This window comes from Atractosteus spatula, chromosome 13 (genome assembly GCF_055471065.1).
Source record: "Atractosteus spatula isolate fAtrSpa1 chromosome 13, fAtrSpa1.hap1, whole genome shotgun sequence".
NCBI classification, from domain to species: domain Eukaryota; kingdom Metazoa; phylum Chordata; class Actinopteri; order Semionotiformes; family Lepisosteidae; genus Atractosteus; species Atractosteus spatula.
The window spans coordinates 23,904,269-23,921,150 of NC_142718.1; the positions used below are offsets into that span (position 1 = coordinate 23,904,269).

Sequence of the window (16,882 nt, forward strand, 5' to 3'; positions counted from 1 at the left end):
TAAGCAGTGCATGATCCTCACAGGGTGAACGAGGAGATTCTGGGCCAATAGGAATTCCTGGTTCAAGAGGATTAGTTGGTTTGCAAGGTCCATCGGGATCACCAGGTGCACAAGGACTGCCAGGCCCACAGGTAAGTTATTCCTACTAGAAAATTTTACTTTGGACTTAAATTTGGTATTTTGTTTTAATTTCTATTCCAGATCCTAATCACCAATTGCAATGTTCTAAGGATAGATTTATTTTTAAGGACTGTAAAAGTCAATCAGCATTAAAATAACATACCATTTAATGCAGTCATTAGGATATTAGCTATTCCTAACTGTATTAGTGGAACTAGATTTTTGGATCTTTTTGCATTTGTTCAAATATATGTTTTTTCAGGGTTGGGGTACATTTTAGGTAATTTATAACAGAAACACTAATAAACTCACAAATTAGCATTAGTGTGGGAGTAGTGGTTAGATCTCTGAACTTAAAACTGGAAGGTAATTTCTTCCTTGAGCAATGTACTTTGCTCCAGATGGGTTCCACAAAATATCCAGTTGTATAAATGGAAAAAAGGATGACCAAATTGCCAAATTACAGTAATAATAACTTGTACTGTCCTTCAAAATTTATTGTTTCTGGGTACTGTGAACAAAGTAGTAGTCCAGTTTGTGCACCATACCCAAACCCACACCCTTACCCTTATCTTAAAGCTTGACTTTGTTTTATTTGTGTGTATTTTTATGTTTTTATTTTTTAATCAGGTCTGGAAATACAGTACTATTAACATTCCAGACACTTTTCTCTACTCCTCTCTTGTAAAATGACCTGTACCACTTTAAAACTTAAATCTACCTAGCCAAGCTGATCTACACCAAAGTGTAAGATAAAATTATGTGGGTTATTGCAGGGATCACCAGGAAAAGATGGATTCCCAGGTGCCCCTGGTGAAAGAGGCCTTAATGGACCACCAGGCATTGCTGGAGCCAATGGCTTGCCAGGGGAGCCAGGCAAAGATGTAAGTATTTTTGTGAAAACTTAGTTGTAGTGTTTTAAAATATTTAACTTTTCCATGTGACATCTTAATAAAACTGAATTGATTGCATGTAAACAAGGAAACTATTTATGTTTTCTTTCAGCTAAATCATTATTAAGTAGCATGAATGTTTATATATCTACTATTCTGAAAATGTTGCATTTCCGATATTCTTATGCACATAGCTGGATGGCAGAGGACATGTAAGAAAATACATTTCTAGAATATTGTGCTAATCAGGGAAAAATATAAATTTAATCCTTGCCAAGTCCAAATCATGTTGGACCTTACTCAATTCCCTAATCAAGGAAATAAAAAATTACAGTATTTATTTCTCGTATAGGGTATACCTGGCACTGATGGAATTCCTGGACGAGATGGCAGTCCTGGTCCTAAGGTATGACACTTCTTAGTTTCTAATTTGTACTCACTCTTCCCAGAAAGAAAATATGTAATCATAAAGATTTATGCTATAAGAAAGGTGTAAACCTTTGTTCAAACCTGAATGGAAAATGCCAATCTCATAGCAAGATCTACCACAACACAGGTCCTCAGTGTTTTATTTGGTCTTTTTATCTTGTGAAGGAACAGAGTTTCTAGTTTGATTATTCAGGGTACTGTTAGGGTACAAACATGTCATATTGAGTAGTTTTCTAAACCTTGGGAACAAATCTGAAAGTTTAAAACATAAAGTAAATTTTGTTTTTGGTTTATGAATTTTGAGGAATTATGTTCGTAAATGTAATTTCCAGTTTTACAGTTCCAGAGATGACTGTCAAGGTCAAGCTACCTCTCATTACCTTAACCATTCTTTAGAATTTGCTAAGAGGTACAGGGTAAAGGTATAGGGTAGAGCTCTTTACTTAAAGTGATGAAAAGGTTAATGTGTGAAGAAAGAATGCAACTGCATAACTGCTCCAAAGAATACCACCTCATCTATAGACCAGTTCTATGGTCACCTCTAGAACTGTCTCATTTGTCTTTATGTGTGATTGTGAATACTGATGGCAATAACAGGCTAAATTGTGAAGTAGACAGAATGATAGCATAAAAATGATCCAAAAATATAGAGACAATAAAAACAAGCAGTATATTAGGTGAAAAAAGTTAAATATCTTATATTGGCCAATTCAGTCTGAAGGATTAAATTCAACTGATTTATGCATTTTATGTGCAAAAGAAAACATCAGAATCAAAATTAGAATGCCTCAGGAATAGACAGGTGTTCAAGTTGGATGCATCAGGGAATATCAAATGATTGCACAAGTAGTTTGGTAAACTCAGTGGGTCACAGAGTTCATGCAGTTTATGGAAGCCTATAAATGAACATAAACAGAATACAAAACAATCATATACAATGGCATAAGAGACAAAAAAGTGGCATAAAAATAGCTTTTAACAACTGCTGATTTAAATCTTAAAATAGAAGGGTCACCCGTTTTTCCAATATGCTGGCATTTCCTGAGTTAGCTGCAAAGATATTTTTAGTTCCCTGTTGTCTCTTCTAACAATTGAATGTCTCAGACATTACAAAGTGCAGCTTTCTGGACATTTTTCCATGGTATTTTACAAATCTTTAAAAATAACAAACTATTTTAGTACTCTAGAATATATGTTTCGGATATATAAAATAATCTTGATTTCTAACATCTACTATAGGCCTACAGAAACACCTCAAGAAAAGTCATAAAATTTTTGATAGGGTCAAAGCACCCAAAGCAATGGCCTTGCACAAATGAAATCTGAAGACACACACTTCAACTTTGTGTTTAGTTTACTACAATACATTTCTTTTGTTTTCACAGGGAGATACTGGTAAAGATGGTCACCCAGGAAATAACGGCCCTCCAGGACTTCCAGGGCCCCAGGGACCTGCTGGTGAATCTGGGAAAAATGGTGAAAGAGGACAACCTGTGAGTTATCACTAGATTTCAATAGAACATCTCATGCCCATAATCTCACTTACTGTAATTCGAATGAATAAATAGTTCATACATACATATGTTTATAGATATTTAATTCCCTATCACGCTCTTGATTGTTTTATATTTAGGTTATGCAATTTACTGTTACAGTATTACAGTAATTGCACTTAGAACATAACCAGAGTATATTTTTCATTGAATTCTGAAAAATAAATTAAATTGAATAAAATGAACAACAACAGCATGCATTCAGTATATGTTGATTGTGGGAACAAGACTTATTCATTTGATAAGATTAAACTTATGAAGACAGACTTTTTAACATGTTCTCTGTCTAAATGTGTATCACTTTGGCTGCCTGTAAATGAAAAAGTATCCAGTACATTTTCAACATCTGAGTGTAACTGGCCATCTATTTTTCCAAATATCACAATCTCTTTTAATAAAGTATCATATCGCAGGTAATCTATTAATAGCTTTATTGTTTTAGCATATATAGTACCTCCCTTTTAATATACAGTATTCTTCAAAATTTATAAACATTTTTCCTCTTCATTATTAAAATACAACTATTATTATTAAAATAAATGTTGTTTTTCTTTTATTTTCATGAAGTAAATCCACACTTCATTTAAATTCAATCACTAAATGTAAAACATACCTACAGTTCTAGCGTTATACCGTATACCTTTTACTTTAAAAAATTGCATGAATCTTAAGTTATTCTTTATAAGTCTCGTTTTTTCTGACCTTAGGGATATACTGGTCCAGCTGGATCACCCGGGCCGGCTGGTGTTCCTGGACGTCCTGTAAGTTTTCAAACGTATTCTTCTTCTTCAGCCCTTATTAAAGCATCAAAACCTAAATCCTTTTACTTTCTGTTTTTTTTTTATGACCAGGGTGTTCCAGGCACCCGTGGAGACAAGGGTGAGGCTGGTACACCTGGTGAAAAAGGAATTAAAGGTCACAGAGGATTCCCTGGAAACCCTGGTATTCCAGGTCCCCCTGTAAGTGATAAGGCACTATAAAGTATTATGAATGGAGTTCATAACAGAAGTTAGCGAGGAAGGTTAAATTCTAATCTGCACACTTCCACTTGTCTGTGTACTGTATATAAGTCTCACACCCAGGTCTTCATTTTGCATACCTCTACAACATCCCCACTGCCTCCCCATCTACACCTTTTCAATCTATCATCTTTGCATGACTCTTAAAGCTAATGAGAAGCAGCATCACAGTGACTGTTACATAGACAGGCAACATGGTTTGGCAGCTATATTAGATTTTTGGCAACATCTGAGGAGTTTTGAAAGGTTTTGTTCTCTGAAACCGAAAATAATAGAGGTATGAAAAGTGGCGATGTCATTATATGATATGGCCATGATACTGTATAGTTGTCATGAAAAGCTGATAGGTCACATAATTTGGCTGCTATCCTAGATTTAACAGAATCTGATATAAACTGTTGTATTTCATTACTTTTACAAGGGTGGACCTGGGGAACCTGGCCCTTCTGGTACGTCTGGACCTATGGGTCCTAAAGTAAGTACAAAAACTTGAATTAGAAAAGAATAGCTGAAAATGAATGAACAGTCAAGCATGAAAAAGGAATGTGTATTTTAAATGTGTAAAATTTGGAATATTCTAAGACCATATTAAGAAATAATATATTGCAGGCATTCATTTACTGTATATGAAAGTTGCATGTTTTACAATTGGTACTGTATGAGACACCCTAGTGACTTTCATAAATCCTTATATTCGTATTGGCCTCAAGTGGAAAAATAATCTTTTAATGTTTGTCATGTATTCTTAATAAAAATTCAGGAAGTGGCCACTTTGGAGTATAAGGTCATATAAACAAAAGCAGGAGTATCATACGTTTTACAGTCTTGGTAACATACTTTACATCTGACAAACTGGAAAAAACATTAAGGTGTGACAGATCACCACATTCCCTTAGCCAAGCAGAGACATTGTAGCAGAAATTCTTATTTCTCAAAATGTCACCAGTCAAGACTAGACATGTAAAAACGTATTGTCAGTGTAAATGGAAGGCCAAGAAATATTGTAGATGTAGCAGCATTACCAAATGTCCTGGGAAGGACAGTCAGAAAACCAAAATAAAACTGAGACAGACAACACACAGCTGTGTTGTCAGTGTGGTTTGGATTTGCTCTACAGTGAAGAATGCAAGTCAAGCATGGCTGTGAAGGTGTCATTGCAAAAATAGTATTTCACCAACAGTAGTTGTATCCATATGGTCTGTGAAGCTCAGATAGGTAACGTCCAAACTGGAGCATAGTGACTCCAAGTTATAGCTTGTCCCCTCTTCTGTAGTTTTATGTAGACTGAGCAGAGACTGAGACTTTCCCTGAAGGAATGCTAGTACTGTACATTGCAGGGTTGATACCAGCAAAGGTGGTACCTATTTATACAATGAGGTAGATTGCAGGAATTAGGTCAAATCAATAGTACTGTTTGCAGGTTCATGATCATGAACGTACAGAGGAGGTGCTTTTCTCTGTACAGGAAAAGTGGGGTGTGTTTGATCCGAAGAAATGTAGAACTCACAGACAGTGTCTTGCTTTGATTCCTTGAAATAATGAGAGAAAGATATTTCTGTATAACCTTCTTCTGATATGATAGCTGATATCTGACCAACCAATCACCTCTTAGCACGCTATTTCATTACTTTGTATGGACATATTTCAGAGATATCTCTGACAGATACTGTATTTTTTCCCTTATTATACTTCTCCCTCCAAGATAAGAGGTTCAGCAAAGGTGATTAGAGATGGTCGGCACCAATGTTTCATTCCTAGCTCACTCTAATTGACTTTTTAGGTCATTCTTAGGTCATCTTTATAATCAATCAATTTATTGATTCCATTTAGTTTTGGTATCAATAAATTACAAAACAGTCAAACACATAGAAAAATAGAAAAAAAAATATTTAAACTGTGAAAAGGAGGCCCTTCTTGTGTTAACCAGGGACCTCTCAATGAAAGGAATAAACACTGCAAATTATCCTATATTAGGATTTCATCTTTTTGATAATCCTCTTTAGGGCCCTCCTGGTCCTAGTGGCTCTCCTGGAAAAGATGGTCAGAGTGGATATCCAGGTCCAATTGGACCCCCTGGGCCAAGAGGTCAAACTGGTGAACCTGGGTCTGCGGTAAGACTTTATGCTACTTTGCATGATTTCCAGTTTTAAATCCTGTCCTGAAATAACATACAAATTGCATGAAAAGGTAACCCATGCAAAATTTGTATGTAAGATTCAATACATAATAATGTACAAAGACTAAAATTGTTATATTTCAACAGGGCAACTCTGGTTTGCCTGGGGCACAAGGTCTTCCTGGTCCCCCTGGCCCTCCAGGCCCCTGCTGTAGTGATTCAAACATACCAGGTCCCTACAAAGGAGAATCTTGGCCGCCTTACTTCATCGGTGACCAGGCTACTGAAGGAATTGGTAGTGTAGCAGAGATTGCTGCTACATTGAAATCCATCAACACACAAATTGAAAATATCATAACTCCAGATGGATCGAGAAAGAATCCAGCACGCAACTGCAGAGATTTAACATTTTGCCATCCAGAATTTAAAAGTGGTATGTAATTGTTTTTATGCTTATTTTGTATGTAGAATATTGTTGTTACTCCCCAAACATAAAAAAGATAACACACAACAAAGCTGCCAAAGAGATCCAGCCTTTGTACAAAAAGATGGAGATGCTTACATTAGTTAATTCTTAATTCATTCTTAATTGGTGTGTCTTCAGATATCAACATGTGTGCAGTGGAACACATTTGTGAAACAAAGAGGAACAAATATTATTTATAGTCAAATTATATGTGATGTGGGTCAATCCTATGTACAGTACATAAAAACAAGGAGGTTGAATGTCTGAGAGCGACTGAGCAAGATCGCTGTGTTTCTGTTCTAATTTGCTGCCATGATATAGTGACTATGGAGTTTGAGGCAAACCCTGATTGGAATAAGTTTTGTTTCTAGTATCAGTAATTATGTCCTTGGTCCTGTGATGTGTTAGTGTATAGGGGGGGCATTCCACTGCAAAATCTTTATATTTCTATAAGTGTGCTGCGGGATGGAAAAAGTTGAGAAACACTGGACTAAGATCCATTATTTTGCAATGGGGCTCACATGTTTGTCTAAACAGCAAGTAATCTTTATGTAACACATACGGCCATCATTGCAGGTTGTTCGAGCTGGCTTGCCAACGCGGTGACGTCACCGCCCTTCCCTTTGAATAGCAGGGACCGCAGCCGTCAGGCTGATAGGAGATTTTCCTTTAGCTCAACTGGCTGGGTCCCTGTTGAGTGATGCCGGAGGCCCGGGTTCGAGTCCCCATCGGTGGGGGGGGCTGACCTGAGGCAGCAGCGGCAAGGGCGCATACCCACGTGAACCCGAGAGCACTACATTTATATTAAATTCTTTACAGTACATGACTTGTCATTATTTGTCCCTGGTTGTTTATGTAGGAGAATACTGGATTGATCCTAACCAAGGCTGCAAAATCGATGCTATTAAGGTATACTGCAATATGGAAACTGGTGAGACTTGTGTAAACGCCACTACAGATAAAGTACCTAGAAGAAACTGGTGGAACAGTCCTGTGCCTTTGAAAAAGCCAGTTTGGTTCGGAGAGTCCATGGAAGGGGGATTCCAGGTAATTCTCGATCACAGCAAAACTCACAAGTCATTGCAGAATATATTGCATATCCCTTGTCTTTAAAGCAGTACAGTTTTTCATGAAAATGAACATGTGTACTTGAGTTTACCAGCACATATAATTAACATATTTATAAATATTTTCACATCAAAGATATGCCTAAGCAATAAAATAGCAAGGGCATTTGTGAGACTGAGAGAAACCAGACAAACTAAAATTCATAGGATTGTTCATCCATTCTAATTAATAATTATTTGAAATAGATATAATGTGTAACAACAGGTTTATAAACAACACATCATATGAATTATCCAGTTACTGTAGTAGAGTGAAAAATCTTTTACATCAGACTATTCATATTTTAAGTATTTTGGAATAAAATCTTTATTAAATGAATCCTGTGTTACTTTACTGACTGTACTAAGCGTAAGTTTGAATATAACAGCAAAAACAGACCTTAAATATAGATGACACAAAAATATAATAAACAGAAAATTGTATTTTGGGGAGCCACACAGTAAGTATTCAGTGATTCAGTGTGAATTAGTACTGCCTTCACATCCACACATAAATACATTACAGTTCTTTTACTTTATTTTTGTTTTACTTTAATTTCAATTCAATTCGATTCAATTGATTTTTATATAGCGCCTTTACAACAAGGTTGCGCCAAGGCACTTAACAAAGCTGTGTGACAGTACATGACATTACGATACAGAAAGAGAAAAACCCAGAAGACAGGAGGAGAGGAACCAAAAACTCCTCTGTAAGGAGAAAACAAATTCTAGGGGTCCAAAGCAACTGGCTGCCCATTATACAATTCTAAAAAAAGTACTGTGTAATGTGGATTTGTGAATTTGTAATTTGTGGATTTGTACTTTGTGAAGTGACTTTTTTTTAAATTGCACCTACAATCATTTTTTTACTCTTTGATTTACAGTTCAATTATGGTGTAGCTGATCTTGCAGAAGGAGTTTCTGAGGTTCAGTTGGCTTTCCTTCGCATTCTGTCAACCTCAGCCTCTCAGGAAATTACATACCACTGTAAGAACAGCATTGCATATATGGACGCCGAGGCAGCCAATGTGAAGAAGGCCCTGAAATTTTTAAGTTCTGCCGATGCTGAAATAAAGGCAGAGGGCAGTAGCAGAGTGACATACACTGTTCAAGAGGATGGCTGCACTGTGAGTATTTGTTTTTTTATTAAAAATTAAAGCTTGACACTAAACCCCAAGAAGAGGTAATTATAACTTAATGTTACCTCACAAAAATAGTATGTGATTCATAAAAAATCTGAAATGCTGCAAAATTGTTTTTTATTAAAGACCCCTTTTGGGTTTAAATCTATTATTCTAGTGGCATGGCATAGTTCAATGATTCAATGATAAATTCAGCATATTTAATGTTATATGTGGAATTAACTAAAGTGTTTAGGGTGGACCAAATAAACATTTAATTATTTACTGAAATGGTTACAATAAACTGCATGTTTATCATTAATTGTATGTAAATGAGCAAATCACATTTAGCACCAAATAGATGAGTACTGAGTAGTATTAGGATATTCAATTAATTAGTTTATTAAACGAGAATTAAATAAATAAGAGAAAGGACTACGTATTTTAGGGTGTCCTGAGTTGGGCAGCATGGTGGCACAGTAATTAGACAGTAATTAGTATTGCTGGGACCCTGGGTTCATTTCCAGACCAATTTTCAGGTCTGCTGTCTGTGTGGAGTTTGTATTTTCTCTCCATGTTTGCATGGGTGTCCTTCAAGGGCTCTAATTTCCTCTCACAGACCTGCTGGTACGTTAATTAGCTTCTGTAAATTTGAAACTGATGTGAGTGTGTGCATGACTGTTTTAGTTCACAAATACTGCAACAAAAATTAGTTTAAACACAAGTAGTAATTATTTCTAGTCCACAAGTACTGTACATAAAAAACATATCTATTGAAATTGTAAGGATTGTATGCTTAAGAATGACATAAATGTACTGAATATGTTTTTTATGCATTGAATATTTTAACTTAGGGCTGCTAAGCAAACAATAGTAGAAGAGGGTGCAGTGGAAATTCTAATATATTATAGCTGTTTAGATTGCTTTATATTTGGTCCTAAATACAATGCCACATTTTATTTCTTTTTATTTCATGTACAGTACATAAGTTCTTTGTTTCATGTTTATTTAACCTTTTCTCATATGTTTAATTATATTCAATAGTTTAAAATAGCTTATTCATGTATCTTTCTTAAGGTATAAATCTCAATAAATTAAAAGCTAAGAACAAAAGCATGGCTTTTATGTACATATACATTTTTGAGTCATTTAACTATTTTTTGTTTTTTTCTGTTTTTATAGAGACACACTGGGGAATGGGGTAAGACCATCTTTAAGTACAAAACTCGCAAAACAATTCATCTTCCTCTTGTGGATATTGCACCAATGGATATTGGTAACACAGACCAGGAATTTGGAGTTGACATTGGACCTGTTTGTTTCTTGTAAATTAATATTGATCTTTTCATCAGGACATAACAAATATAATTGTACTTGCTGTTCTTTATTCTGCGCCTGTTTCTTGATTCTTGACATCCAATCCAGATGGCCTCTTAACAACTTCAACATGTTGTGAAATAAGCAAAAGAATCAGATTGTCCATTTCATGCGAATATATCTATTAATAAGTACCTTTACTTGTTTTAAGCATTAAGCAAGTGGTGCTAAATCTTTTAAAAAAAACAAAGTGATTCCATGTTTTATCAAACAACAGAGGACTTTGAGTAAGACCAAAAATGTCCCCTGGATTCGTCAAGTTAGAAGGCTGATTAAATTCAGCATCAAACCTTCTCCATTTTTTCTTACCAAGATACAGCAAACAAAAACTTCACCCTCGTCAACTTTATCAAGGACAGAAACTTTTGGTTTGGACAGATGCATTTGGTTTGAAAGAAAGCTAAAACAAATGTAACAACTTTGTCAAAAAGAGTGTACATACCTGGCTGTTCTAGATAAGAATGTAATTCAGAAACAGGTATAAACAATAGAAATTGATGTGCCCATTAGTCAATCCATCTGCCTTCCATTTACTGTAAGTACAATTATAGTTCCTGCCACAGCCAGTTAAAACCACTTGAAAATAGATATTAAAATGTATTCTACAATGGTGCTAAAATGGTTTCAACCTTGACAACGTGAAGCTTATATTACAAAATGCATAAACATGTATCTCTATATAACATACAGTACCTGTGCTGGGAGTCATCATCACTTTTATACTGTCATTTTTCACACTGTATAGCTCATGTTGCTGTTGTCTTTTGACAAATTTAATGGTTGTGTCTGGTGATTGGTATTTTTTGGCAAAATGCATGTGAGTAAATCTGCATCTTTTCAACACCTGAAATACATCTTTTTGGAATGTTTAGTATCCTCTGATATGTGGACTAAAATGTTGAATAAAGTTCTGATTTTGTACAACCTGTGATTTCTTTATTCTTTAAGCCCATGACAAATCATTATTTTTTCAAATTAGTTATGTTGCAAATAAGGGTTTAAATAAAACAGAAAATGGAGTGAAATAATAAGATAATTAAAATAAATACAGTTACTAAAAATATCTCTAATGTCAAAGATATACCTGAGTGGTTAGAATATTTTTGAGGCATCTACTTTCTTTATTGTTTGGCACAGCTCTGGCAAACAAGGAACTAAATGAGAGGCAAACAAGGACAGACATATATATTAACAATACCACAAGTAGATAACACACAATGTTACACAAATACAAATAAAACACAATTATATTTATAGAACAAGGAGTCTCAGAGTTTTACTGTACATTACACCATCCCAGATAATCCAAACTGCTAACTCTGTAAACTGAAATCCTTAGAAATGTCTAAGCAAGAAAACAAGGGAAATATCCCATGTCCTACAGGTAAATAAACATAATTTGACTCAGTGCTAAATATCCCTTCCTTAAACCTGGATGCCCAAAAGTGAACAGAAATCTGTCTCCCTATTCTAAAATTAAAATTTCCTTAAATAACAGGACAGTAAGATCTCTAAAACAAGTTTTAAATTACTTAGATAGAATCTGGTCTCCAAGACTGATCAGAACAAGATCCTCTCGCCTGGCATTCTTCTTCCAGTCCTTTTCTGTCTCCCTCTGTGTTCCATGTCTTTTTCTATGTGTCTCCTTATCCTTTCTTTATGGGTACAGAATTGATTATGAGAACCAGAGTTATTCCCAAGAAGATGGGAATACAGCTAGGTAAACTACCCATTGTTTTTAGACTCTGTAGGGGCAAGACATATTATTTTACATAGAATTAGGTGTCATTAAAGATTTCTAATAATCTTTGTGTACCTTGACCAAGGCAGCTTGGGCCTCTCTCTAAATGCAGAGGAATATGGTTAAAAATGCCCGTCAGATAAGAAACATCCTTAAGCATCCTTAAACTATAGCTATGATGAACCATGTTCTCCCTTTGGCGACGGATATGAAGCAGACAAACTGTACACAAACAGTTCTTAAAGACTGGAGTTTAGCAAGATGGTAACTTTGGCAGAGCTGCCTAAGCACCAAAGCGGAGCTACCCAGCAACATCAGGCAAAGGTCTCTGTCTCCTCTCTGCATTGGGTCCCTCCCAGCACAGATGACCCGCCAAGCCAGACCAAGGACCAATCTAGCTCAGCTCTGTCTTCTCAGTGGTAAGTTTAACTCATTAAGGAGGTTTGGCCAATGGATCTTTGTTAATAAAACTTCATGATTTGCATTTTAATTCTCTAGAGTTGAATTCTCTAGAGTTGAGTTATATCAATCATGCAAATACAAATTTACTTGTGTTTGAGGATATAAAAATGATGTAATTATATGAGACTGATAAGACTTATGAGGTAGACCATAATGCATGTTATAGAAAATGTATATTTAACTCTGAAATTATTAACTGATTTTTGAGTGAATGATCAGCCCTTTGAATTCCAGAAGATGTGTTCAAATATACTATATTACATCTGTTGTTTGTTATGAATGTTTTTGGTTTTATATCAATAAACTGTGTATTTTATTTAGAATCCATGTACAGTATGAGACTGTGAATTATTGTTTGATCGATTCGTAAAAGTTGCCAAATATTCTCACAATTTACCATCACCATTTCTGATTGTACAGTACATTAAAACCCTACATAACCTCTGTGAACTGTAAATGTTAATTAGCTTTTTTGTACTATTTTAACAGTTATATTTTTGTTTCATATCCTGTTTAATGTGCTCTAATATTGTGACTTTACAGGCTAACTGTTCGAATAGTGTTACGAGTAAAATAGCATGATACAAAACTTGCCAGTGCGCTCTCTTCCAATATGTTTGGACAAGATGTTAAATCTGTCAATCAAATGGTTGATTACAATGGAAAACAATAATCCCGGAATTAAAAACAATGAACCATAAAAATCTTACACCATACTATACATCATTTACTTTATATACCATATATCTCCATTATACAGAATACAATCAGTATATATATATAGCCCTTTATGTCCATTAAAAGGTTAGTAGTAATAGGTTAATGTGACCCATTAAGTAGAAGTTCATGATATAGCCTGGAGGTTCCTAACTGACAGTAGATGCATAACATAGTTAATTCAGGTCAGGATATAACATAAGACAAACCACAGTCACAACATCTGTCCCAGGATGGCTTTCACAAGTACTATAATCAGTATTATAGCCTCAGAATATAAATGTATAAAAATAATGGTACACTGTACACTCTTTAGAAAAATTGTTTGTTGTTTATCTGATTGAGCAAGCTGAGGCAAAGCCTCTTCCTTCTCTGTAGTAAATTGGACACACATGCCTTGATTGGCTGATTGGACTCCTGTGGAATGGAATTTCACAGGCAGAAAAGGGATCAGCTGATTGGCCCTGTGAGACATTCCTCAGGAGTAGCAGCAGTCGTTATAACAGCAGCCAGGTGCAGAGGGCATCTGTATCTAAGTTCCTGCAGTGCAGGGAGGGAGAGTGTGTTGGTTGTAACCTGAAGTGTAGAGAGTTTAAGTCCTGTACTTTAGTGCAAGCCAGCAGTTAGGCTTGGAAAAGATAGAAAGAGACAATGAAAACTTGTAAGGATTTTTGTTATGGATTGGGTTTGAAAAAAGACAGAATCACACAGAGAATTTAGTGGTTTCCCTAGTATGGATTAGTTTGAATTCTCTGTAGTCATGACAGTGAAGTAGATCAGTTTATAATTAGAAACTGGGTATCAGTGGGTAAGGCACACCAGTAGGTCTCAGAAAAGATGGGAACATGTACAGTATGTTCCAGTGTCAAGGAGACAGGTCGTGGAAGGGTGAGCCAAATTGAGTATGCCAGGGGTCCCAGTGTAGCAATAGAACAGGTTTCTTCCAGGTAAAGGGAATACTGGCCATGGATAGGAGAGCCTGGCTCAGTGTGCCAGGGGTTCCCAAAAACAAATTTAATGTGTTTACAGATGGAGTCACTCACAACATGTTAACTTTCATTGCTACATTAGATGTACTGTACAACATTACAATGTGACATACTTTGTTATATGGTTGACTGGCCAATGATGAGTGATAGGTCATTCTTGTGGTATGTTAGTGAAACAATTGCTTAATTTAATATCTACTGTGCATCTTTAAATACACGAGAATACATGTATTAATACATAAAATGTGCATATAACATAACAGATCTTATCGTGAGGGTTAGCAGAATACAACAGGTATATATTCAATCACGAAGAGTTACAAATACCAAGAGGGACATACGTTCAGTATATCATTCATTTAGACCATTTCGTAAATGAACTTGGATTACAACTTCTACACTAGATACTCAAAACAAGTATATCACTCATAGGAATTAAATTGATATCAACTGGTTGAGGTAACAATTGAATTCTCGAGCGGTAATGCAGAATGTAGAATACTCATCCAATCTCTGGGGATTTAGATCTCCTGCAGGCACAAAGAAGCAGTGGTAAGCTTGTTGCGCCAATCTGCGCTCTCTGGCTCGGTGCGGCTTGCGACGTGGTGGAAGAGATTCCTGCGATGCGCTGCTGATGCTCTCTGAAAACTGGCTAGTTAGTTCTGGCTTACTAGCAAAGTTTGTGCACAGGAGAAAAGTGACTGCGGGTCCCAGCAGGTCAGGAAGAAGACCGGTTTGTTCCTGATGAAGCGCTAGTCCTGAATACTGATTCAGCTGTCCACAGTTCCGACCTGTTCACGAGGCTTGCTGCTGATGCTAACCTCGGGTGGATCCCTTGGTTACGTGCTGGCAACCTCCGCTCTCGACTCTTAGAACAAAGGAAAGTTCTAGCACTCGGACACACTGGCCGTTACGTGGTGGTCCGGGCTGAGTCTGAGGATGTTCAAGAGGTGCTCTGAGGCTGAATGTCTAGCAGGCGCGCTGCGAGAAAGTCCTGCTCTCAGAGGACTGTCCTGGCCCTCGGGACTGTCCTGCAATGCGCTCCGTTCTACAGGCGCTCTGTGTTGCCAGTTTTTACCTGGAGGAACTGCAGGTCGTTCATTGGTTGAAAGTTTCATGGCCATCAGAGACCCACGTGAGGTTAACCTGCCCTACCAGTTCCTGATTGGCTGATGATGAGTAACAGTGCACTCTGACCTTAGGGTTGTAAACCACCTTTGAATAACACTTTCTTGGAATCTACCAGACATTAAGGCACCAGATAACCATTTGTTAGGTTGCTGTAGAATCTCAGCATTTGGGGAGCTGTTCCTTATCAGGACACTCTATCAGCTAGAAAAACATCTCAATGTGAACCAAATGGAATGGCCTCTCTCGGTATCAAGCACCACTGAGTAAATAAGCACCAAGCACCAAAATAGTAAACAAGTAAAGTATTTAGATTGGTTCTCATACTGAATGCTTTCTCATTCAACAACCTTTTTTATCAACAGGTTAGTGGAGTTGCCATGGGTACCAGAATGGGACCCAGCTATGTCAATATTTAGGTTGGCTGGGTAGAAGAACGCGTTTTTGCTTCTTAGACTGGCTTTGTCCCTGACCTCTACAAGCGATATATTAATGACTGCGTCAGTGCTGCCACATCCTCTAACGACCAGCTTGAGCACTTTCTGCATCATTTCACCAACTTCCACCCGTCTCTTAAATATACAGTTAACGTATCTTCCACTACTCTTCCGTTTCTAGACATTAACTTCTCCATTAACTTCCCCCAACTCTCTACTTCGGTCTATTACAAACCCATTGATTCACACAACTATCTCCTGTATAGCTCATTTCACCCCAAACACACTAAAAACTCTCTCCCTTTTTCACAGTTCCTTCAACTACGACGACAATGTAGCGACTACATCAATTTCCAGAACCAAGACCTCAAAATGTACTCTTTTTTCATCAACAGAGGATACCCTAACAGTCTTATTGACAGGGCCCTTGCCCGAGCCAAAAACACCCCTCGGACCATCAACTCGAGCAGGAACTCCCGCCATAACAACCACATTCCTTTAGTGCTTCCTTACCACCCTAACACACTTTCTATTCCCAGGACTATTAACGACAACTTTTCCATCCTACAAGATGATCCCTCCATTGAGGCCTTCTTTTCTCACCACTCCATCATCTTATATCGCTGACCACCTAATCTGCCTAACCTTCTTGTTCACAGCTCCCTTGATCGCCTTTAGTAACCATCCACACCAGGCACTTTCCCTTGCAATAGAGTTCTCTGCATCACTTGCAAGTACATACTGTATCTAACACCACACTTATTCGAGGTCCCTCAGGACAATTCCGGATCACTCAGATGACATCTTGTACCTCCAGCAACTTTAATCACTGTATCTCTTGCAGTAAATGCCCAGCCATCTACATTGGGAAACAGGAAAGGAGATTCGGAGACTGTTTCAGAGAACATGTTAGGGCTGTGAAGATTTCTCCAAGCCTATTGTTTTTCATTTCACTTCTGATGGCCATGATCATACTAATATCTCCGTCTGTGTTCTCAAAGATATTTTTCCTAACTCCCACATCAGAAAGACAACAGAAAGTAAAATTATCCTGCAGCTAGGATCACACCTTTCCCCTTCTCTCAACAACAGACTCATTTTCTTCTTAATTCTTTCTATTCATTGTTGGTTTCACTTCAAACCTCTCTTCACCTATCCTGACTTCATATTATCTGATTGACCACTCTGTCTGTCCCCTTCTCCCGCCC

At 36.9% G+C, this 16,882-nt stretch overlaps 1 protein-coding gene and 1 pseudogene across 1 annotated transcript in view; both read left to right on the top strand.

The window, feature by feature from the left end:
* Positions 1-11,124, top strand: part of LOC148821912 (uncharacterized) — a 69,003-nt gene extending 57,879 nt beyond the window's left edge. Inside the window, exons 40-51 of the mRNA XM_088931043.1 lie at positions 24-131; positions 897-1,004; positions 1,366-1,419; positions 2,828-2,935; positions 3,703-3,756; positions 3,847-3,954; positions 4,436-4,489; positions 6,018-6,125; positions 6,278-6,563; positions 7,456-7,643; positions 8,587-8,829; positions 10,006-11,124. Of these exons, the coding sequence (XP_088787169.1) occupies positions 24-131; positions 897-1,004; positions 1,366-1,419; positions 2,828-2,935; positions 3,703-3,756; positions 3,847-3,954; positions 4,436-4,489; positions 6,018-6,125; positions 6,278-6,563; positions 7,456-7,643; positions 8,587-8,829; positions 10,006-10,152 (1,566 nt within the window). The 3' untranslated portion in view covers positions 10,153-11,124. The remainder of the gene's footprint in view (positions 1-23; positions 132-896; positions 1,005-1,365; positions 1,420-2,827; positions 2,936-3,702; positions 3,757-3,846; positions 3,955-4,435; positions 4,490-6,017; positions 6,126-6,277; positions 6,564-7,455; positions 7,644-8,586; positions 8,830-10,005) is intronic.
* Positions 11,125-12,202: 1,078 nt separating this feature from the next.
* Positions 12,203-16,595, top strand: LOC148821913 (uncharacterized; annotated as a pseudogene).
* Positions 16,596-16,882: the final 287 nt, after the last annotated feature.